This window comes from Heterocephalus glaber, unplaced genomic scaffold (assembly GCF_053883595.1).
Source record: "Heterocephalus glaber isolate CG9 unplaced genomic scaffold, H.glaber_assembly_v1.0 deba00000347, whole genome shotgun sequence".
Lineage (NCBI taxonomy): Eukaryota > Metazoa > Chordata > Mammalia > Rodentia > Bathyergidae > Heterocephalus > Heterocephalus glaber.
Genome location: NW_028258143.1, coordinates 58,389,153 through 58,412,184, shown reverse-complemented (window position 1 = coordinate 58,412,184; position 23,032 = coordinate 58,389,153). Strand labels below are relative to the sequence as shown.

At 36.2% G+C, this 23,032-nt stretch overlaps 1 protein-coding gene across 8 annotated transcripts in view; it reads left to right on the top strand.

Moving 5' to 3' along the window:
• Ccdc141 (coiled-coil domain containing 141) overlaps positions 1–23,032 on the top strand; it is a 227,633-nt gene that overhangs the window by 58,575 nt on the left and 146,026 nt on the right. For all 8 annotated transcript variants that reach the window (XM_087196555.1, XM_087196556.1, XM_087196560.1 and 5 more), the window contains 2 exons: positions 9,178–9,369; positions 16,267–16,375. In XM_087196555.1, coding sequence (XP_087052681.1) covers positions 9,178–9,369; positions 16,267–16,375 — 301 coding nt within the window. The remainder of the gene's footprint in view (positions 1–9,177; positions 9,370–16,266; positions 16,376–23,032) is intronic.

The following is a 23,032-nucleotide window of genomic DNA, read 5'->3' as shown; positions in this document are numbered from 1 at the left end:
ATTGTATCCTTGACAGATTTTGGTAACAGCATTATGCTGGCCTCATAGAATGAGTTTGGACAGGTTTCCTCCCATTCAATTCTATGTAATGATTTGAGAAATATTGATGCTAATTTTTCTTTAAAAGTGTGGTAAAATTCAGCAGTGAAGCCACCTGGTCCTGGGTTTCAATTTGTTGGGGGACTTTTCATTTGTTGGGAGACTTACAGTATCATTACATCTTATTGGCCTATGAATTTTAAAAAGACTTTTTTTTTGTACCAGGGATTGAACTCAGGACCTTGCACTTGTGAGGCAGGTGGCAGTACACTGAGCTAAATCCCTGGCTCTGGCCCATGCATTTTTAAAAATAACCTCTTGGTTCAATTTAGGTAGGTCATATGTGTCCAGAAATTTGTCCATTTCTTTGAGACTTTCCTATGGAATCAGTTGTAATGCCTCATTTTCTAACACTAGTTTTATTTATTTGAGTATTCCTTTTTTTTTCTTGTTTAGTCTAGCTAAAGATGTGTAAATTTTGTTTATCTTTTCAAAGGACCAACTGTTTGTTTTGTTGCTTTTTGTTCTGTTTTTTAGATTCCAGGTACTTATTTCTGGCATGACTTTTATTATTTCTTTCCTTTTACTATTTTTGGGTTTGGTTTATTGTTGTTTTTCTAAGTTCTTGAGAGACATCATTAAGTTGTTTGAAATTGTTCTACTTTTTTGATGTAGGCACTCGTTATTGAATTCCACAGGTTTTAATATGTTGTGTTTTCATTTATTTATTTCAAGATATTTTAAGTTTACCTTCTGATGGTCTCAATAACCCACTTTTCACTTGAAAGTGTATTTATTGTTCAGTCTCCACCTATTTGAATATTTTCTAAGGCATTTTTTATTGACTTTCTAGTTTCATTCTATTGTGATCAGAAAAGGTATAGGATAAGATTTGAATTATCTGAATTTAAGACTTGTTTTGTGGCCTAATATATGGTCTACTCTAGAAAAAGTTTCATGTGCTGATGGAAAAATATGTATTCAGCAGCTATTGGGTGGAATATTGTATAATTGTATAAGTCCATTTTATCTATGGTATAGTTTAAATTTGTTGTTTTGTATTGATTTTTTATTGGAATTATCTATTCATTGATGAGTATGGGGCATTAAATTTATAATTATTATACCTTATTGATGAATTGATTCCTTGATCATTATATAGTAACCGTCTTTGTTCCTTCTTACAGATTTTCTCTTAAAATCTATTTTGTTAGATGGAATTATAGTAATTCTTGCTCAATTTAGATGTCTATTTGCCTGGATTTTTCATCCTATCTGTTTCAGTCTATATGTGTTTTTGGTGGTAAAATGGTTTCTTGTAGGTAACATATTGTTGCATCTTGTTTTTAAAAATCTTTTTAGCTAATGTGTATCTTTTAATTGGAGTATTTAATCTATTCACATTCAAGATTATTATTGAATGTTACAGACTTATGCTTGCCATGTTGTTGATTTTTTTTCTAGTTGTTTTGGATATTCTTGTTCTTTTCTTCTTTTCTTCTTCATCTTTGTGATGAATTGCTATATTGATAATATTTGATCTTTTTCCATGTCTCTTTTATATATTTATTCTTCTAGTGGAATTTATATTTTTACATGCTTTCATGATGGTAGTTACCTTTCTCTTACCTCTGGATATGGGACTTCCTTAACTATCTTTTTTTCCCCATTAAGTTTATTGGTACATTTTAGGTATAAAATACAGTTACATTCATCATTGGGATCTTGTACTATTACACAAGTACCTTGGTTCTTATTTTTCCCCCTTTCCCCTGCCCTCCCTTCACCTCCTCCACCCTTCCCTATTTGCAAAGACTTTGTTTCCATTTTTTTCTTTTCTCATATTTTTCCTTTTCTCTTCCTTAACTATCTTTTGTAAGGTTGGTCTGGTGGCCATGAATTTCCTAGGTTTTTGCTTATTTTGGAAGGTCTTTATATCACCATCATTTATGAAGGATAACCTTCCTGGGTATAGTAATATTATTTGGATGTGATCTTCTTTCCGAATTTAGTGTATGTCATTCCATTCCCTTCTAGCCTGTAGGGCTTCTGCTGAGAAATCTGCTGTTAGTTTTATGGAGTTACCCTTAAATGTGACTTGGTACTTTACTCTGGCAGATTTAAAAATTTTTTCTACATCCTGTACTTTTGGCAGTTTGACTATGATATGTTATGGTGAAATTTTTGTCTGCCCATGCCTATTTGGGATTGTATAATCCTCCTGGATTGTATAATCCTCCACATTGTGTCTATGATGTCAAGAAACTTTTCTGCTATTATTTCATTGAAGGAGTGTTCTATGTCCTCAATCTTTATCTCTTTACCTTCAAATATTCCAGAGATGTGGATATTTGATTGTTCAATAGTGTCCCAAAGATCTTGAATGGTCTCTTTATTCTTTTATCCTTTTCCCCCATATGAACATGATATTTCAAAAGACCTATCTTCAAGCTCTTCTTGATCTAGTTTGTTGCTGAGGCTTTTGACTGAAATTTAAAATTTGATTTCTTGAGTTCTTCATTTGCAAGATTCCTGTTTCATTCTTTTTCAAATCTATCTTTTTTTTCTGAATTTCTTGCTTGTATCTTGCATTGCCTTCCTAATTTCATTTAGGAACCACAGTACACCATCCCCGGTGCTAACATCCAACTCTGACAGAAGTGTGTGATCAGACAAAATTCGGCAATGGCTGGTGGTGGGAACTGCATAGGTAAGGTGGCAGCAGAAGTTGTGGTATTCCTCTCATGCTTGCCCAGCAGCAGCACTTAGGCCTTCCACTTATTCATACCTGGGAAGAAAGTAACAGCAGAGACTGTCCCTGTCCACTCTTTCAGCTATATTGCTTTTGTGAGAGTGAGCAGGTATGGGTCATGACTGGAGATTGCCAAAATTTCTTCTTCTTTTTTTCATTGTTTATTGGTACATTTTAGGTATAAAATACAGTTACATTCATCATTGGGATCTTGTACCTTTACATGACATACCTTGGTTTTTATTTTTTCCCCATTCCCCTGCTCTCCCTTCACCCCCTCTACCCTTCTCTATTTACAAAGACTTTGTTTCCATTTTTTTCCCTTTCTCATGTTTTTTCTTTTCCCTTCTTTCCTTTCCCCTACCCCCTACTTCCCCTACCCCCTACTTCCCCTATTCCTTTAGACCTTTTCGTCCCATTACACAAAATCAATTATACATTGAAAAAATACAATATCAAGATTTAGAGGACATTACCACAGATTTTACAGAATTTAAAAGGATATAGAAAGCATATTACAAAAATCTGTTTTGAAATAAATTTGACAACTTCTATGAAGTACCTTGGAAGACTAATTAATGAAACTGACTCTGGAAGAAATATAAAATTTGAATAGCACCTATTAAAGAAAGTATATTCCTAGCTTGAAAACCTATCTATGTGACAACAACAGGCTCATATACATTTTAACTGATAAATTATATCAAACATTTAAAGCAGAAAAAAGAAGGAACATTTCTCCCCTCATTTTAGGAAATCAACATTGTGCTAATACTAAAACTGGATAAAGATAATAGAAGAAAAAAGTATGAACATAGATAGAAATTTGTTTGTTTAGTAAAACAAACTATTAGAAGTCAGATCTGGCAGTATGTAGAAAGTGGTTTTGTTATAGGGATGGCAGTATTGGTTCAGCCTTGGAAGATCCACCCCCAAAAGTCATCATTTTAACAGAGGAAAGGAAAAAGCCATATGATCCTGTCACTAGTTGGAGAAAAAGTATTGGACTAAATTCTACAGCTGTTCATGGTAAAAGCTATCAGGAGACTAGAAGTAGAACAGAACCTTCTCAACAGACGAAAGACATATATTCCATACTTCCAGCAAAAACGCCTTATATGAATGGAGAAGATACAATGCTTTCTCCCTAAGGTGGGGAACAAGGGCAGATATGCCTACTTTTCATCTGTCTATTAAACTTTGAAACATAGGCCTAAACCAAAATAGTCTGGCAATAAAATGACATAATTAGGATAGGATTGGCAAGGTAGAAGCAAAATCTTTATATGTAGATGAAATGATCATCAACAGAAAATACTAAAAAAATCTCTGGGAGCCCCTAGAACTTACTTGTATGTGAATTTAGCAGGATTAGAAAACATAAGGTATATTTAAAAATTCAGGTCTATGTATACTTGCTATAAATGAAGAATTGGATATTGAAATTTAAAAGTTATGTAGGAGTACAAAGGACCTAGAAAAGTAAAAAGAAAAACAAAAACAAAAAAACAGTGTTGGAAGACATTTAGTACCTAATTTTAAGACTTCCTCTAAAGCTACAGTAATCAAGGCAGTGTTGGTGTAAGGAAAGACATATAGATCACTGGAATAAAACAGAGGATCTAGAAATAGAACCATACATATATGGTCCACTTAGTTTTGAAAGATTATTTAACATTAACATTATATAGAACATAAACTCAATTCAAGAGCAGAGGAAAAGACAGTGTTTTCAGCAAGTGGCACTAGAACACCTCATATCCGTATATAAAAAATTAACCTCAATCCTTTATTTCCATACATAAAAATAACTTGAAAGGATCTATGAACCTAAATATGAAAGACTAAAACTATAAAACTTTAAGGAGAAATTATAAGGGAAAATGTTTATGAATTTAGGGTAGGCAAGAATTCCCTAGGATATAAAAAACATGATGTATAAAAGAAAAAATTGATAAATGAGATTCTATCAAAATTTAGAACTTTAAATGACATCATTAAGAAAATGAAAAGTAGTCCTTAAACAGACCATATTTATAATGGATATAACCTATGACCAGAATATATAAAGATCTCTTACAGCTCATTAATAGATAACTCAATTAAAAAGTAGACACAAGAAGATGATAAATAGCCAGTACAGTACAAGGAAAGGTGTGCAACACTAGAATCAGAAAAATACTAATCAGTACAATAACAAGATTGAATTATACACTCATTAGGGAGATGAAGTTAAAAGTTTTAAAAGAACAAATGTCAGCTTAGGTGTGAACCAGTTAGAACTTTCTAATACTGCTGATGTGAATGTAAAATGATAAAACCATTTTGGAAAACAATATAGAAATTTCTTGTATTACTGTTAAGAACCAAGAGTCCTGTTCTTAAGTTTTTATTTGAGAGGAATGAAAACACATGAAATGTTACATTTGTACATACAAGTTGAGTATCCCTTATCTGAAATTTTTGGGACTAGAGTGTTTCAGATTTTCATTTGAAATCCACTTGATCTGCAAAGAGGATAGCTACTCCTGCTTTTTTTTTCTGGGTTCCTGTCACATGAAGTATTGTTTTCCACCCTTTAACTTTTAGACTATAAGTTTCTTTTTGAATTAAATGTGTTTCTTGTGTGCAGCATATTGTTGGATCTTGCTTCTTGACCCTTTCTGCCACTCTATTTCTTTTGATTGGTGAATTGAGACCATTAACACTAATGCTAATAACTGATATGTATTGACTTATCCTTGTCATGACTTTTTCTGTTTGTTGGATTCTTCCCCTTTGTGTTTAATTTCTTGTCCTGCCTGATGGATTCATTCTGCTGGGCTTCCTGGGGTTGTGATCCTTGTTGTCTTTTCCTAGGATATTGTTTAAAATTTTTTGGAGTGCTGGTTTGGTATTTATGAAGTTTCCAATGTGCTCTTTGTCATGAAAGTATCTTATTTCTCCATCAATTTTGAAAGATAGTTTTGCAGGGTTCATCAGTCTGGGTTGGAGGCTGTTTTCCTTCAGGGCTTGAAATACGTTACTCCAAGCTCTTTTTGCCTTGAGGGTTTGTGTTGAGATGTCTGCTGTGATTCTGATGGGATTTCCTTTGTATGTGATTCATTTCTTTTCTCTTACTGCTTGTAGAATTTTGTTCTTCTGTTGGGTTTCTGGAATCTTAACAACTACATGCCTATGTGTAGATTTTTTTTTTGATCAAGGCTAGTTGGAGTGCTATATGCCTCACTTATGTGTACGTCAAATTCATTTCCCCTGCTTGGGAAATTTTCTACCATCACTTCTGTGAACAGTTTTTTTATGTCTATGCTTTCTCCTGTTTCTTCATTGACTCTGCTCAGCCTTATGTTATTCTTCTTTGATGGTCTAGCAGCTGCTGGATTGCTTTCTCGTGGTCCCTTTCAATTTTAAAGCAATTTTTCTTTTCCTGGTCACTAATTGCAATTTTATCTTCTGTACCTGAAATTCTGTTCTCACACTGGCTCATTCTGCTGTGTAAACTTCCAATGGAGATTTTAATCTCCTGGAAATCTGTTTGCATCTGTTTTATGGATTGCATTTGTTTCCTATGTTGGGATTCCATCATGTTCCTCATCTCTCTTTTTTAATCTGTATCTTCTCTAGATTTATTAATCATGTTTTGCACTATGGGCACAGTCTCTGCTGTTATCTGAGAAATTATTTCTGATTTTATTTTTTCCAGATCCTCTTCTTTTGTTGCCAGTTCAGGGAGTCCATGTGGTTGAGTATCAGATTGTTCCATCTCATTTCCCTTTAGGGTTGCCTGAGGTGATCCGGAAGTCTGTTTTGGAGACTTGTTTATGTGTCTTCTCATTTCAACAGATGTAGCCTGCTGTGCCTTTGTTGAGGCAACTTTTTGCTCACCCAGTGATCTTCAATTCTTTGCAAGCCACAGAGCTGCCTTTTCTCTGCTGCTCACCAGTACACTAATTCCTGGGTTCAGAAAGGTAGCCTTCTGGATCCCTGAGATGACCTGTTGTCTGGGTGGGCTTCTGACTGGGGCCTGTGCACACTTGGGATGATATCTAGGTGTGCCACTGGCTAGGGCCCCTATATAGCTGTTGTCTGGGAAGGTCTTTGGCTGGGGGCTATGCACCCCAGTTCCTGTTGTGTGAGCAAGCTTCTGGCTAGGATCTCGTGCACTTACTGATGGTATTGGGGTGAACCTCTGGCTGTTGCTTGTGTGCCTGTGCAACTCTTTTCCAGGCAGGCCCTTGGCTTGGGCCAGTGTGCCCCAGCCTCTGGGGTCAGGGGCGGAACCCTGGCTGGGATTTGCTTGGAGCCATGATACTCTGATCCACACCACTGCTCCCCCAACTAAGGTATTCTGGTGTGCCTTTATTGCAAAGATTTTCTTCACTGTTTTGGTGGGCTTTAATTTTCATCAAGGGGCCTCAGAGAGGCCCTCTTTCTGTTGTTCACTTCTACTCTATCTTCTCCAGCTCAGAACATTGTCCTTTATGACCCCTGCAACTCTACAGTGTGGATCCAGGTAATGGCTTGGCACAGCTGGGGTAGGGGTGGGGTGCTGGCACCCACGTGGCTCACCTCCTTGGTGCTCTGGGGCAGTGGTAAGGTGGCCTGAGAGGCTCCTTGGCAAAATTTCACCCAAGGCTTCTCTTCTGTTCATGCCCAGGAGCAGGTGATGGCTGGAACTTTTGTCCTTGTCATTCCTTCATCTGAAGTTCCCATAGGAGTGAGTCACAGTGGAACCAGCCAATACCAGGCAGAGTTTCTCTCTGTACTAGCTATTTTTCTGGTCAATTTTGAGCACCTTATTTTAACCATAATGTGAGGTCACAGTTTCTTCTTGAAAGTTCTTTGTATGCTTGATGTACATTGAAGGATTAGGTATCTATTTCATTTATTTTAATCTATCTTTGTGCTTGATTTTTCCCCATTAACATTTTAAAATTATTTTTTTATGATTGAGACTTGAGTGTTTATTTTTTTCTTTAAATACAAATTTGTCTAATGACATATCTTATCTGAGCATAAAATTAGCTGTATTTCTTAGAATTTTAAATGTGATAGTTTCATTCTCCCCCCAAGTTTATAATTATAGTATTTATTCTTCATTTGATCTAAGAATCATTTAAAAAATTTTTGAATATCATAAATGATTCATCTGATCTGTGACTTTTCCATTTATTTCTACTTTTATTACATAATAGTCTAACTGGTTATATCTACCTGAAATATTTCAATGCTGTAAGTGTAAAACTTAGTGCTTGCCTTATCTTTACCAAGATTGTACTATTTATAATTATAAAATGGCATTAAAAACCTTCAATGATTTTTTAAGTTTCTAATTTAGCTGATATTAATATCACTAATCCTGCTTAATTTTTATTTGTCTCTGCTTGGTATATCTCATCTTTATTTTTAAAAGTTATTTCTTTTTAGTTCAGGAATTACTGAAGCAAAATAAAAATTAGGTTTTTTTAATTTGAAAAAGTAAACTCCTTTACTTTTTTGTGTGTATTGACTGTTATTTAACATAGTCCCATCGCTGCATTTTGTTTTGTGCACGTATGTGTCTTGATGCTTTTATTTCTTTCATTTTCTTTGTTGTATTTTGCTTCATCACATTTTTTTGTCACTCTTTCTGCTGATATTTTAAATTTATTCATAGTAATTTTAGTCTATTACATTTTAAAAGTTATGCCTTTTCTTGCTACTGTAAATGGTTAACCTTTACATGTTATGGGGTATTCTTCCTATTCTTGTTATTCCTATTCTCCTATTCTCTGTTCCTATTCCTATTCTTCCTATTCTCTGTTATGGGGTATTCTATGAGGTATTCTTCCTATTCTTGAATGAGACAATTATCTAAGCACACAATCCCCTTCATCTTCCATAGTTTATTCAAATAATCTGAAATGTCATTGCAGGTACTGTAATTTTTACAATATGAATATTTTCATAAGAATCTATTCTTAATATTTACATCAAGCTTCATAAGCTTATTAACAAGGAATGAGAATTATTCAGAATAAACAGTGTTTTATTTGCCTTGTTTTTTTCCCCTGCCCCCTCTTCCAGATATGTTCCAGTTAGTTCTCATATTTTGGGGGAATGTGAGATCACTGCAGTATTCTCTACCTCAGGGAAGGTAGATATGTATTTTTGCTAAACCTTTACAGTATTTGAATAACTTAGACGTGAATGCCTTTATGTTGGCCATGCTCCCTGTTTCTCAACAATCCCCACTGATCTCTCCTACTACACAAATGCTTGCATTTACATTCTCTCCTAAACCTCTCTAGACTGCATATAGTTTCAGATATATGTGTTTAAAATATAATCCAGTACTCTTACATTGGGTGGCATTCTGCCTTACGCTTTTTTTCTCTTTGACTCAGGCTTTGGAAGACGGAGTATGGGAACTCTTGCAGGAAGCAGACAAGACCGCTGAAGAGAACAAGGATCAGAGTCAGGTTTATGATGCCATGGCCCAGACCCTGGGTGAAGCATGGACAGCGCTGGTCTCCATGCTTGAAAGAAGAAGCGAGCTCCTTACATTGACCTCTGAATTTTTTGAAAGTGCCTTGGAGGTTTGTGTCTTTTAAAATTTGCCCTTTCTTCATATCAAAGCAAATAAAGAGTATTCTAGAAAACGTTTTATTCCTGTGAGTAAATATTGCAATCAAGTTTTAAAAAGTGGTAGATAACTGTCAAAAAATAAAATTGTTAAAATTTTAAATGTAAGTCTTCAGAGACTAAAGATAGTTGGTTAAAATAAAGTAAAATTTAAGTAAAAGTGGGACTTCTTATTTCACAAATCATTTTGATTTATTTCCTTCCTTAGAAGATAGAAATAGAATTACTATTCAAACAGTTACTTTGATTATAGGGTCATTAGGAAATTCTGATCTAGAGTGTTCTCACTGGCTATAAGTTGGAGGATAATATTTCTTCTGCTGTTAATAAAATAGCAGCAGAAGAGTAATGTTTGGGCTGTAAATGTAGCATTATATAGAGTGTTTTCTTAAGTTATATCTAGTTGATTTTCCATAGTTTGAGCTCATTAAAATACAAGGGAAAGAAAAAGTCCTGGGTATAAGAAGATAATTTTGCCTATAATTTTTCTTTGATCCTGTAATATTTTTGAAGCTTCAGGATTCAAAATGGGAGACTCAAAGAACATTATCAAAAGGAGTGTTATATTTGGTGTAAGGCAGTTATTGGAAATTTCACTTTTACCTTTTTACCCTGTCCAGTGGCAGCATATTTATTCTTTTTTTTTTATTAAATTCTTTTATTGGTACATTGTAGGTATACAACACAATTACATTTCTCATTGGGAATTGTACCTTTATATAATGCATCTTGGTTCTTATTTTTTCCCCATTCCTAGCCCTCCCTTCACGCCCTCCACCCTTTCCTATTTACAAAGACTTTATTTCCATTTTTTTCATTTCTCATCATTTTTTCCTTTCCCTTCTTTCCTTTCCCCTGTGCCTCCCACTACCCCTACCCCTTTGGACCTTTTCTTCCTATTTCACATTATCGATTATTCATTCTAATCATTGGTACATTTTAGGTATACAATATAATGACATTCATCATTGGAAATTTGCACCTTTACATAGTCTCTCTTGGTTCTTGTTTTTCACCTCTGTCCAGTCCTCCCTTCAACCCCTCCAGCCCTCCCTATTTACAAAGATTTTGTTCCTATTTTTCCATTTTCTCATATTAATCCCATTCCCTTCTATCCTTTCCCCTAGCCCTCCCACTTCCTTCCCTTTTGCCCCTTTTCTTCCTATTTCACATGACCTATTATACATTTAGTCCTTATTTCCACTTTCAGTTTCTCACACCAGAGAAACTATTTGGTATTTACACATGTGTGTCCTATTTATTTCACTTAAGAGTATTGCCTCAATGTGCATCCACTTAGCTATAAATGTCTCTAATTTCTCATTTTTTATGGCCGAGTAGTACTCCATTTTATAAAAAAACCACATTTTCTTTATCCAGTCTCCAGTTGATGGGCATTTGGGCTGTTTCCAAGTTTTAGCTATCACAAACTGTGCTGCTATGAACATGGGTGCACATATATCACTGTGGTATGATTCTTTTAATTCTTTGGGGAAGATCCCCAGCAATGGAACAGTGGGGTCAAATGGGACTTCCAGTCCTAGTTCTTTGAGGTATCTCCATACTGATTTCCACAGTGCTTGCACCAGTCTACACTCCCACCAGCAGTGGAGCAGGGTTCTTCTTTCGCCACAGCCCCGCCAGCATTTGTTATTGGTTGATTTCATGATAGCAGCCATTCTTTCTGGAGTGAAGTGGAATCTCAGCATTGTTTTCACATGCATCTCTCGAATGACCAGTGATGTTGAACATTTTTTCATATATTTATTTGCTCTATTTCTCTCTCAGTGAGTCTGTCATTCGTGTAGAAGAAAGCTATTGATTTTTGTGTGTTGACCTTGTAACCAGCTACTTGACTGAATTTGGTTATTAATTCTAGAAGACTTTTGGTGGAGTTCTTGGGGTCTTCTCTATAGAGTATCATGTCATCTGCAAATAATGACAATTTGACTTCTTCATTTCCTATCTTTATTCCTTTTATTTCTTTCTCTTGTCTAATTGTCATGGCTAATGTTTCCAGAACTATATTGAACAAGAGTGGTGATAGTGGACATCCTTGTCTTGTTCCTGATTTGAGTGTGAAGGATTTCAGTTTTTGACTATTTAGTATGATATTGGCTGTTGGTTTTTCATAGATGGCTTTTATCAGTTTGAGGTAGAGACCATCTATTCCAATTTTTTGTAGGGTTTTTATCGTAAATGCATGTTGGATTTTGTCAAATGCTTTTTCTGCGTCTATGGAGATAATCATATGATTTTTGTCCTTGGCTCTATTGATATACTGTATTACATTAATTGATTTTCATATATTGAACCATCCCTGCATCCCTGGGATGAATCCCACTTGATCAGGGTGTATGATCTTCTTGATGATCTTCTGCATTCTGTTTGCCAGTATCTTATTAAGGGTTTTTGCATCTATGTTCATTAGTGAGATTGGCCTATAGTTCTCTTTTTTCAGTTGGGTCTTTCTCTGCTTTGGGGATCAAGGTGATGCTTGCTTCCAGGAATGAATTTGGGAGTATTACTTCCCTTTCAGTTTCACTGAAGAGTTTAAACAGTAGTGGGAGCAGTTTCTCTCTAAATGTCTTGTAGAATTCAGCAGTGAAGCCATCAGGGCCTGGGCTTTTCTTAGTTGATAAGTTTTTAATTACATTTTCAATTTCATTGGTTGATATTAGGTTGTTCAGAATTTTTAGGTCTTCTTCGTTCAACTTTGGTAATTCATATGTATCTAGGAATCTGTCCATTTCTTCTGTGTTGTCCATCTTATTGCCATATAGGTTCTGGAAGTAGGTATTGATGATCATCTGGATTTCTGCTGAGTCTGTTGTAGTTTCACCCTTTTCATTCCTAATTGCATGGATTTGAGCCTTTTCTTTCCTTTTTCTGACAAGGTTGACTAAAGGTTTATCAATTTTGTTGATTCTTTCAAAGAACCAACTCTTGGCTTCATTGATTTTTTGTGTCGTTCTCTTAGTCTCCATTGCATTGATTTCTCCTCTGATCTTTATAATTTCCTCCCTTGTATGAGCTTTGGGGTTGTCCTTTTCTTCTTTTTCTAGAAGCTTGAGGTTCAGCATCAGGTTGTTTAATTGGGCTCGTTCTGTTTTCCTAATATGCATATTCACTGCTATGAATTTCCCTGGTAAGACTGCTTTCATTGTGTCCCATAGATCCCGATATGTTGTATTGTCGTTGTCATTTAATTGAAGGAACTGTCTGATTTCTTTAATTTCCTCTGTGACCCATTGGTTATTCAGAAGTGTGTTGTTCAATTTCCATGTGCTTATGAAATTTTTTGAGTTTCTTTTGCTATGGATCTCCAATTTCATCGCACTATGGTCTGATAATATACAGGGGATAACTTCAACTCCTTTGCACTTACTTAAACATGTTTTATGTGTGAGTATGTGGTCTATTTTTGAGAATGACTCATGTGCAGCTGAGAAGAATGTGTATTCTGATTTTGTGTGGTAGAAGACTCTGTAAACATCTGTTAAGTTCATTTGTTCAAGAGTTCGATTGAGTTCTAGTATTTCAGTACTCATTTTTAGTCTAGTTGATCTATCTATTTGTGACAGTGGGGTGTTGAGGTCCCCCACTACAATTGTATTAGTCCATATATGGCTTTTCATGTCCGTTAGTATTTGTTTTATATAGTTTGGCACACTAGTGTTTGGTGCATAGATATTTATGATTGTCATCTCTTCCTGTTGGATTGTTCCCTTTACAAGGATGTAGTGTCCTTCTTCATCTCTCTTAATTAGTGTTGGTTTGAAATCTACTTGATCTGCCAAGAGGATAGCTATTCCTGCTTTTTTTCGGGTTCCTGTCGCATGCAGTATTGTTTTCCACCCTTTAACTTTCAGTCTATGAGTTTCCTTTTGAATGAAGTGTGTTTCTTGTATGCAGCATATTGTTGGATTTTGCTTCTTGAGCCATTCTGCCAGTCTATTTCTTTTGATTGTTGAATTGAGACCATTAACATTGATGGTTATAAGTGAAACATATTGACTTGTCATTGCCATGACTTTTTCTTTTTGTTGCGTTCTGCCCCTTTACATTTAATTTCTTGTCATGCCAGATGTGTTCATTCTGCTTTGCTTCCTGGGGTTGTGATCCTCAACGTCTGTTCCTAGGCTATTGTGTAAAATTCTTTGGAGTGCTGGTTTGGTATTCACGAAGTTCCTAAGGTGCTCTTTGTCATCAAAGTATCAGCATATTTATTCTTATGGGAGAGTACTGCTTCATTATGATAAAGCACTAGCTTTGAAAAATATGACATTTTAAAATGTAAAATTCGGGACTTAACTCCAAGACAATGAAGGAAAGATTAGTACTGGAACATAAAAATTGAGGCAGACAATCTTATGCATCATGAACTCATTTAAAAGCAAGAAAGAGAAGCAAAATCCTTATTGTGACTTTAGAGTTTTGTTCTCCACAACTTGATCACTGAAGTCCAGCTCACAGTTCATTTTACAGACCACCTTGGGAAAAGTCCCAGCTCATTCAATTGTAGTAAGTGGGACAAAGGTATCAACTGCCCATTAAACTTGGCTCTTCTGAGCACAGGAAACTATCTTTTCCTAACATTAGGCTCAATATTTTGTTCTCACTGTGTTTTAGTGTTAATCCTAGCCAATTTTCCTCCACGATGTAGAAATTACTTACAGAGACTGCATGGAGTAAAAAGAAATACTCAGCCAAGCCATTTCAGCCCCACACTGTTATCCTCACTTGAGTGAATTTTTGTTTGATCTAGTGAAATGACTAAATGTTTTTGTATTATCCTCTTCCCAAGACCACTTTACCAAGCAAAAAGCAAGCTACTACATAATCTTCAGGCCCCTTTTGTATGCTACAGCAATTTTAATTAGTGACAAAAAAGAAGCAGGTGAAATTAATAATAAGCTCTTTAAAAATGTTTCCCTGTTGCCACTTCTACTCTGTACAACAGCTGTAAAAGAAAAAAGGCATAACTTTTAAGTGGGGGAAAAGAAACACCCATAAGATAGAAGTTAACAAAACACCAGGGAAACTTTTTCAAGTGTTATTTGTTCAATTGATTTATTTTTAAAAAAACCTTTGACTAAGAATCTGGAATATAGATATAAATTATATAGTGACTCTAAAACTTCTTTTAATGTACCAGGAAAAACAAATCACCTGTGGGGAGTATTTTTGTTTGTTCGTTTGTTTTGGGTTTTTTTGTGTGTGTGTGGTTTTTTGTCTTTGAAGACTATCTGTAAAGCCAGTTATTAGAAATTGAGTGAATGAATGGCCAATGTAAATGCTGTGTGGACAAGATCCCTTACTGAAATATTTGCCTATGAGTGTTCTTTAGAAATATAAACGAAGTTATTATTGCATAGTTGAAGATTAAGAGAGGCAAATTTCTGGTGCACAGACTTAACCATCAGGTAGGTTATTTTGTTCTGGAATCCTGTGCTACAGTTTAGGAATCCTGCACCTACAGGACACTCTCAGGTGTCTATCGGGTCATCCTAACAGAACAGCAGAGGGTTCTGTGCATTTCAGAAGGGATCATGCTCATCAGGCTCTTCCACCATTCCTGCCATTTATTACTGAATTTTATGCAGCTATTGAAGTAATCAAAATACCCTAGCTCATATTAATCACATAATTACATAAAATGTTAACAAGCACCAAAGTAAAAAATAATCGTTTAGAGAAATTTGAAAGAGAGGACAAGCACTGCAGTGGACTTCTTTGTCTTTCTGATACTTTGCCTTTCTTATTTTTCTCCAAACCTAATCCAAAGGCGAATGTATTAGTTAATATGGTCTTTATAATAATCTCCATTGAATTTTAAGCTAAAACAAACCAGCTATTTGTCTGCCTCTGTAGTGATAGCTGTAATAGCATATCCAAGTATGTTTTGCCCTTTCTGGAATTTGTTTCTAAAATTATGTCCCTGAGAATTTTCACCTCGCTTCAAGCATCCCTTTCCCTTTCATACTTACTTCACAGGGAAAAACAAAAAAAGAATGAGCATATGACCATGTTGCTTACATGTAGGGTGTCAAATTACTGTGCATTCTGCTTTGAAATGGAAGAAAATATCTTCCATTTTTCATTCTTGGCTCTAGCTAATCTCATTTTTATTTACATAAATAATATAAAATATTATTGATGAAAATGCAAATAAAATTATAATGATAGCTTCCTAATCCCATTCCTTCTCATAAAGCCAATCATTTGGTGTGTATCTTTTCAGACCATTTTCTGTATAAAATATATGTATTTTGCTTTGTATTAATAATGGGATTAAGCTATATACTATTCTTGAACTGTAAGTTTTACCTCTAAGTTTAATCATAGGGAAAAAAATAACTATATTTAAACCTTCTAAGTGAGTTAAATTTACTTGTAATCTTACTTGAATCCAACCTTTTGTTGGTTTCTCTTAGCAAACTTTCTGCTTATTCTTTGAAAAACTGCCTTTGAGTATTGAAAGCAGATGGATTTATTACACAGAATACAATAATTTTGGTTGAAAAATTTAATAGATATTTGAACAGTAAAAAGGCCAATTTATTCCAGCATACATGATATATTCCTGGGAATGACAAAAATCCAAAGGAAGAACCATGAGATATTGTTAATTACCACATCCAAACAGACACAGTCAAATACCCTAAACTAGCACACACACACATACATACACCCCTCCCATCATACACACAGACCACACACAAACATGTACATACAAATACACAGAGTCAGATGGGCCATTAATACATGAAAAACACTTATCAATAAGTAAAAGTGGCACATTGGTTGTTACTGCTTTCATATGCCTTTCCCCTTTGTTTGTGTTTTAGTTTGCTATTAAAATAGATCAAGCTGAAGATTTCCTCCAGAATCCTCATGAGTTTGAGAGTGCTGAGGCCTTAAAATCACTTCTTCAGCTTCATGAACATCATACCAAAGGCAAGAAATATATTTATTCTTCACATAAGTTTTAAAAGTTTCAAAAGATGGTAATATGAAGATGCTTCTTTATAAGTGTGTTTTAAATTTATTCCTTATGTATACTTCAACTTGTTTTAAGAACTGATGAGTAAAACTTTATGTTTGGTCATCTTGTGGAAGAAGGCACTAGTGGTGAGCGATGTTAAGGGATGGTAGAGAAGAAGCTTCATTGCCTGGTCTACCAGATCTGAATTCCTGAGGACAGAGGCTCGTCTGTTTTCCTCAGCATCTAGCGAGGTACCCAGTCCCTGGTGGATTCTCAGGAGATACTTGGTTGAATTCAATGAATGTTCCTTCCTAGAGTCAATAAATGAAGGCCAACTTTACATAGCAGCTGAGAATAAGGAAAATTCCTCTTTCATTATTAGAGAGAGAGAGAGAGAGAGAGAGAGAGAGAGGGAGAGTTTTTTTCCAGATAAAATCTTAATAAAGATTCCCAACTCCCTCTGAATAACTATAAAGATAATCTAGTTGCTAAACAACAATTTGTGTACTGCTGGGGCTGGCCAGGATTGGAACAGGACAGGTATTCGTAGAAAAGATAGTTATTTACTGTCATCTTTGTCTATGGAAGTAGGGTAGATAAATAGGTAGGGAAAGTCACTTTTTTCTTCCTACTATGTCTTTAATTAGTGTGAGTGAAATGACTTCCTGAATTTATTTGTCCCAGTTCTAACTTGACTTTTAACTTCACAACCTTGTTCATACTAGACAGGAATGAGGGGCAATTTTTAAGGCTACAAGTACATATTATATTTATATAACCCTCCAAAGGACCCTAGATAGTAGATCGGTATGATGAGTTACTTAACACAAAGGCAAAGATTAAGGGTTCAGTCTTGCCTATGTGAATTTTTATGAAAGCCTACCAGATATATACATTGCATTCTAATCCATGATTGTTCTGTAGGACTTGTTAGTGATGAGGATCAAACACATCATCAGACTCTGCATTAAAGCAGTGGCTGCCCATTCCACAGAGCAGTAGCAGTCTAGCTGGGTTCATAGGAGGTGAGCAGAGTCATGTGAGATTTGTGCTGGGAGACGAGAACATGTGCGGATTCTGGGTTAACTGCAGTGGGTTCTGCGGTCTCAATTCAGGCTTTATCCAATCAACACAATCATCACACAGTGATTTTACCTCTAGAAACCTAACAGTGACTGAAGCTTTTGTGGAAGAGGTTCATTACTAAGACAACATAATGAAGGATTTTTCCAGAAGGATGGGGGTTTAGGGAACTAGGGACTTTTCCATAAATATTTGGAGATGGAGCTGAAAGGAGAAAGAGGTATGAATGATGTCTTGTTGGTGTTGCTGCTGGCTCCTTCAAAGTTAACAAATCTGGAGAAGTGACCCAGATTGCATGGTGCATGCTGTTTTTGCTTAAAGGTCTTAGGCTACACTGTGCTACACTCAGCTGTCAGCGGAACCAATGTCTTATTTTTCAGGAGTCTTTAAGAGTCATCTTGGCCTCCTTTTAGTGTGAGAGTGGATAAAAATGCTAGCCAAGCCAGGAGTGGCCGTGAATTCCTATAATCTCAGGACTTTGAAAGGCTGAGGCAGGAGAGTCACAAGTTTGAGCACAGACTAGGCAAGTTAGCAATTTAGCCAGCCAAAACAAGGCTGGAGATGTAGTTCAGTGCAAAGGCCCTGGGTATAATTTCTACTATGGAAAAAAAATGCCAGCCAAGTCAGGTGTGGTCTGCATACCTGCAATCTAACACTTAGGAGGCTGAGGCAGGAGAATCAGAAGTTTGAGTCTCACCTGGGCAAATTAAAATGCCATTATCTCAGGATAGGAAATAGAAGTGTTGAAAATATAGCTCAGGACAAAGGCCCTGGGTTCAATCCCCGGTACTACAAAAGTAAAGAAAGAATAAAAAATAAAAACCTAGACAAAGAAGAGGATGGACCTTGTTTTTGTGATGACAAAATATTCTTCTTTCCGGATGCCATATTTATTGGGATATTTTTGTGCCCCTTTATGTGACTGCTCAAAGCACAAGGGTCATAGGGGACCGGGGTTATGATACGTGGCTCCTAATTCATATGCCCAGTGGTGGCTTCAAGGACTTTGTTTTGATAAAATGAGAGTTGATGAAATATATTAATCAGCCAATTCAGTGGGATGTTATTAAGGTTAGCTGATTTGAAGTGTATATTAATGGCTAAGACTCTGATTTTTAATTAAGGAGTTTGTTATCTTCAAATTTAATGAAATAAATGTCTAAAAGTGCAGCTAGTAGTTCTAAATTTCTGAGATGTTGATCTATTGAGTAGTACAAAAAGTGAGTGTAAGCTGCATTACGGCAAAAACTAATAATGTACCTGGAGTTTATTTTACTCTGAGTTTCTAAAAAAAGAGAGACCATGCAATAGTTAAGCTTATGTGTCTGATTATTCTACTTAGCATTATGGTCTCAGGGTGTGTCTATTTTTATACATATAACTCTAGTCTGTCCTTATTTTGGAAGTAATAATCCATGGTGTGTAAAAACCACATTTTCTTTATCTGTTCATCTGTTGATGGTCATGTAGCTGCTTCAACGATTCAGTTATTATGAATTGTGCTGCTATAAACATGGCTATGCATGTATCACTGTAATATGATATTTTCAACTCTTTTGGGAAGATTCCTAGAAGGGGAATAGTTGGGTGAAATGAAATTTCTAGTTTTTGTGTTTTGATGAATCTCTGTATTGATTTCTAGAGCTAGATCATTCTCAGGGGGAAGGGGATCAAGATATTGGGGGTAAGGGATGAAAATAAGGAATTGGTATGAGTTCTGTACATTTACCATCTTCCCACAGGAATGTAAACATTATGTACACATGCACTAGTAAACTGAAATAATAAAAAACTGAAGAAGATAGGAAGAGAAGAAAAGGGAAAAAAAAATGTACCTGGAAACTGTAACCAGTCCTACCCCAATAATCACTTTATTTCAATCACCCAACCTGTGATTTTTCCTTATTCAGCAATGGTCAGGCTGTGCAGTGTGTAAGTAACTTATTCTATAACATCATGGAGGTCAGACCAGGCTAACGCCTTAAAGTTTCCACCCTCTGTAAACTTACAGAAAAGGTCTGTATCTCCACCAGGCAATTCTTGAAAGAGTTGAACGGTAAAATATTCTCTCCAGCCCTCTCTCCTTAGGCCTAAATGTGCCTTGTTAAAGCTTTTGTAGCAAACATTGTTTCCAGACTACTTACCAGCCTGATTTCTCTCAGTTCAGCAACAGGTACTTACACCAAAGTTTCTGAACCAGTACCTGGTGAGAAACCCAGAGCCCGGAGTCAGAGGAGTACCTGGCCCTTGGCCTCAGAAAGCTGACAACTTAGCAGGGTGTGCACGCACTTGGCACTGACTTCCTCTCATGCTCCTTAGTTGTCTCTGTCACACCATCCTTCACCCTGTGTAGTGATCATTTATTTCCCTATTCAACTCCATCGTCTGATTATGAGAGCCCTGGTGGCAGGAGTTAGTATATTTCTAATCTCCAGGATGTGGAGTAGTCTCTAAGCCTGCAAAGCCCCTAGTGAGTGTCTTCTGTATGTAATTCTAATGTAAGACATAATGGAATAATGCAAATGTAAGCAATAAGCAAGATACTACAGGGACATTAAGGAGAAGAAAATTAACTAATTAATGAAACGGGGTCTCTCTGTGGAGTCCAGGTTGGCCTTGAACTCTCTGTGTAGCCCAGGCTGGCTTCAAACTCAAGGTGATTGTCCTGCTTCAGCCTCCAGAAGGCTGGAATTACAGGCATGCACTAGCACGCCCGGTGTGAGAAAATTTATTTTAAATTTAGATCACAACTATACTTTCCAGTTTTTCAATAGCCTTCTTAAGATGAATATAATACCTATGAATCTGTATGGCAGGAAGAATCATATTATGATTTCCATTCTGAATATAATATATATTCACATATAGCTGGGATATAGGTTCATGGAAGTCTATCATACTGTTAGCTCTACTTTTGTACATGTTTGAAAAAACACATAAAAGAAAAAATAACAGTTAAAAGAAAAATATCCTACTGAGAAACATTTAGAATATTTAAAAAATATATTCAGAAGAAATGTCATCCATCCTCTCAGTTCTAAGATCTCAGTACCAAGACTGTGGGCTTGATACTTTTTAGAAAGTATTAATATGAGAATGTTGCCTAATAGGCTGCAAATACACCTAATTTGTGTACATCTCTCATTAGTCTGTTTTTGTTTATTTATTTATTTATTTGTTACCTTGCACTTGTAAGGCAGGCACAGTGCTGCTGAGCTAAATCCCTGACCCACATTAATCTGTTTTAAATTGATTACTTAATCATTTTTAAAAACTATATAGGAATTGGTATAACATGTAATTTAATATTACTTTTTTTAACACAATGAAGGAAAATATGAAAATGTTATCAAATATCTACCAGTTGTATATCACAAGGTATTATTTCAGAAAGCTTGGATTTGTGTATGCAGAAATATATAATCTTTAAAATAAATGAACTATAGAGATTTTGTATTCTTGAAGATTGCCATGTATCTAGATAGTTTACTTGGGAGAAAAAAATACGTCATTTTGGATGATCCACTGATAAGATAAATAGATAGGAAAATGTAAACTATAAAAAAGGAAGCGGTAAGAGACAGGAAGGACCAAGGGAACTGGCAGAGGAACAGAGGGGAAGAATGTGTCCACTTAAACAACTATAGCAGCAGCAAGTAACAGGCTGATTGCAACCTTGGTGTTTTACAAGTTAACTCTGGCTCTGGAAACTGTAGGCCTCTTGGTACCTACCCACTGTGTGGTTTTGGTAGAAGCCAGGCCAGAAAACCAGAAAGAATGCAAACTGAAATTTTGGCCAATTATATGTATTATCAAGAGGCTGGAGTGGTTGGTCCCATCCACTGTCAGCCTTCAATACCCTGATCCCCTAAAGTTATGCTCCTCCTTCTCATCTGAAAAGTCTGACACATGAAAGCTAGTTACAGGAAGAGAGAAACATGTAAGAGTTACATACAGAGAAGAAACCCTGCTGCCACCCAGACTTCCTCTGTGTGTGTGTGTGTGTGTGTGTGTGCTCAGTTTGTGTGTGCAACTGTTCATCATAACAAATTCTACAATAAAAAGGAAAAAAATCCCTCTTAATATACAAAAGGAGAATCAGTCACCCTGATTATGACTGTAAGGCTGTACAAATTTTTTTGGTACCGGGGATCGAACTCGGGACCTTGGGCTTATGAGGCAGGCAGTGGAACCACTGAACTAACTCCCTTGCCCCAGGCTGTACAAATTAAAACGCTTCAGTTGCCAGGCCCTCTATAGTCTGCCTTCACTTATTCCTCCATTTGTCTCTCTCTTTTTTGGGGGGGGGTACTGGGGATCGAACTCGGGTCCTTGCGCTTGCGCAGCAGGCAGCGAAACCACTGAGCTAAATCCCCGACCCTCCATTTGTCTCTTTTACTTCAACATAACAATGTCACAACTTGCTCCAGAACAACAGAGAAGTCTTGTTCCTACCCCCATCTTACTTGCTTTCCTCTATTTCTTTGTTCTGGAGATTTATTCTTAATTTAAAAATTCTCCCTGACTTATCTTATTTACATTCTCCCATTTTTCTGTCCTGATTCAAGTCCTGGGTTGGTTCAGTGGTTCGTACTAGCTCAGCTGAAAGAGGCGATTGGCCTAATTCTTTTTTTTGTTTTGTTTTTTGTTTTTTGGTACTGGGGATCGAACTCGGGTCCTTGTGCCTGTGCAGCAGGCGCCAAAACCACTGAGCTAAATCCCCGGCCCTGGCCTAATTCTTTCTGCCCGTTCTTTGCTCAGTAGTTAGGTGCTGTATTAGCATGCTAAAGTTGAATGCCAGGACAGACTGGAAAGAATAGGAGCTAATAATCTTAGGACTGGGACTGAGGACTGATGCAGCCCATGTGTGGCATGCAGTACTTGGTAAGGTGCAAACACTTTAGCTTGTCTTCACTGTGCTCCTCGTTCTAAGAAGAAAAAGCAGTCTTGAGCCATGCATGGTGGCATGCACCTGTAATTCCAGCACTCCAGGAGGCTGAGGCAGGAGGAGTCCAAATTCAAGCCCAGTCTACATAACTTAGCAAGCCCCATCTCAAAATAAAAGTAATAGAAAAAGGGTTGGGGTGTAGCTCAGTGTGAAGGCCCTGGGTTCAATCCCCAGTACCGCAAAAACAAAAACAGTCTATTAAATCTTGCTGTTCTCTCAAGATACTATCTTAGCGTTTTCTTTACTCTAACAACAAGTGTCTTCAAGATTATCCTGTCTTCTTGGTTTTAGTTTCTCTTCCCATTTCTCAACCTTCCTATTCCATTACTTACCCATCACAAAACCCTATGTTGTTTGCTCAACTTCTCCTGTTTACATTTCTGGAAGACTAAGGATCTAATGTCTATAGCTCTTCCAATTCTCCTTCCTCTTATAATATATTTTATCCCACTCAAGAATTCTGCAAAAATTATTAAACATCTGCTCTTTGCCTTAATTTTAAAGCAATGAAGACATCATTTTAAATGTGTGTGTCCAGTCTTTCCACTCACTGTATGGAACCATGCTATTGCTGAATTTTAGTATCCAGCATCTGGAA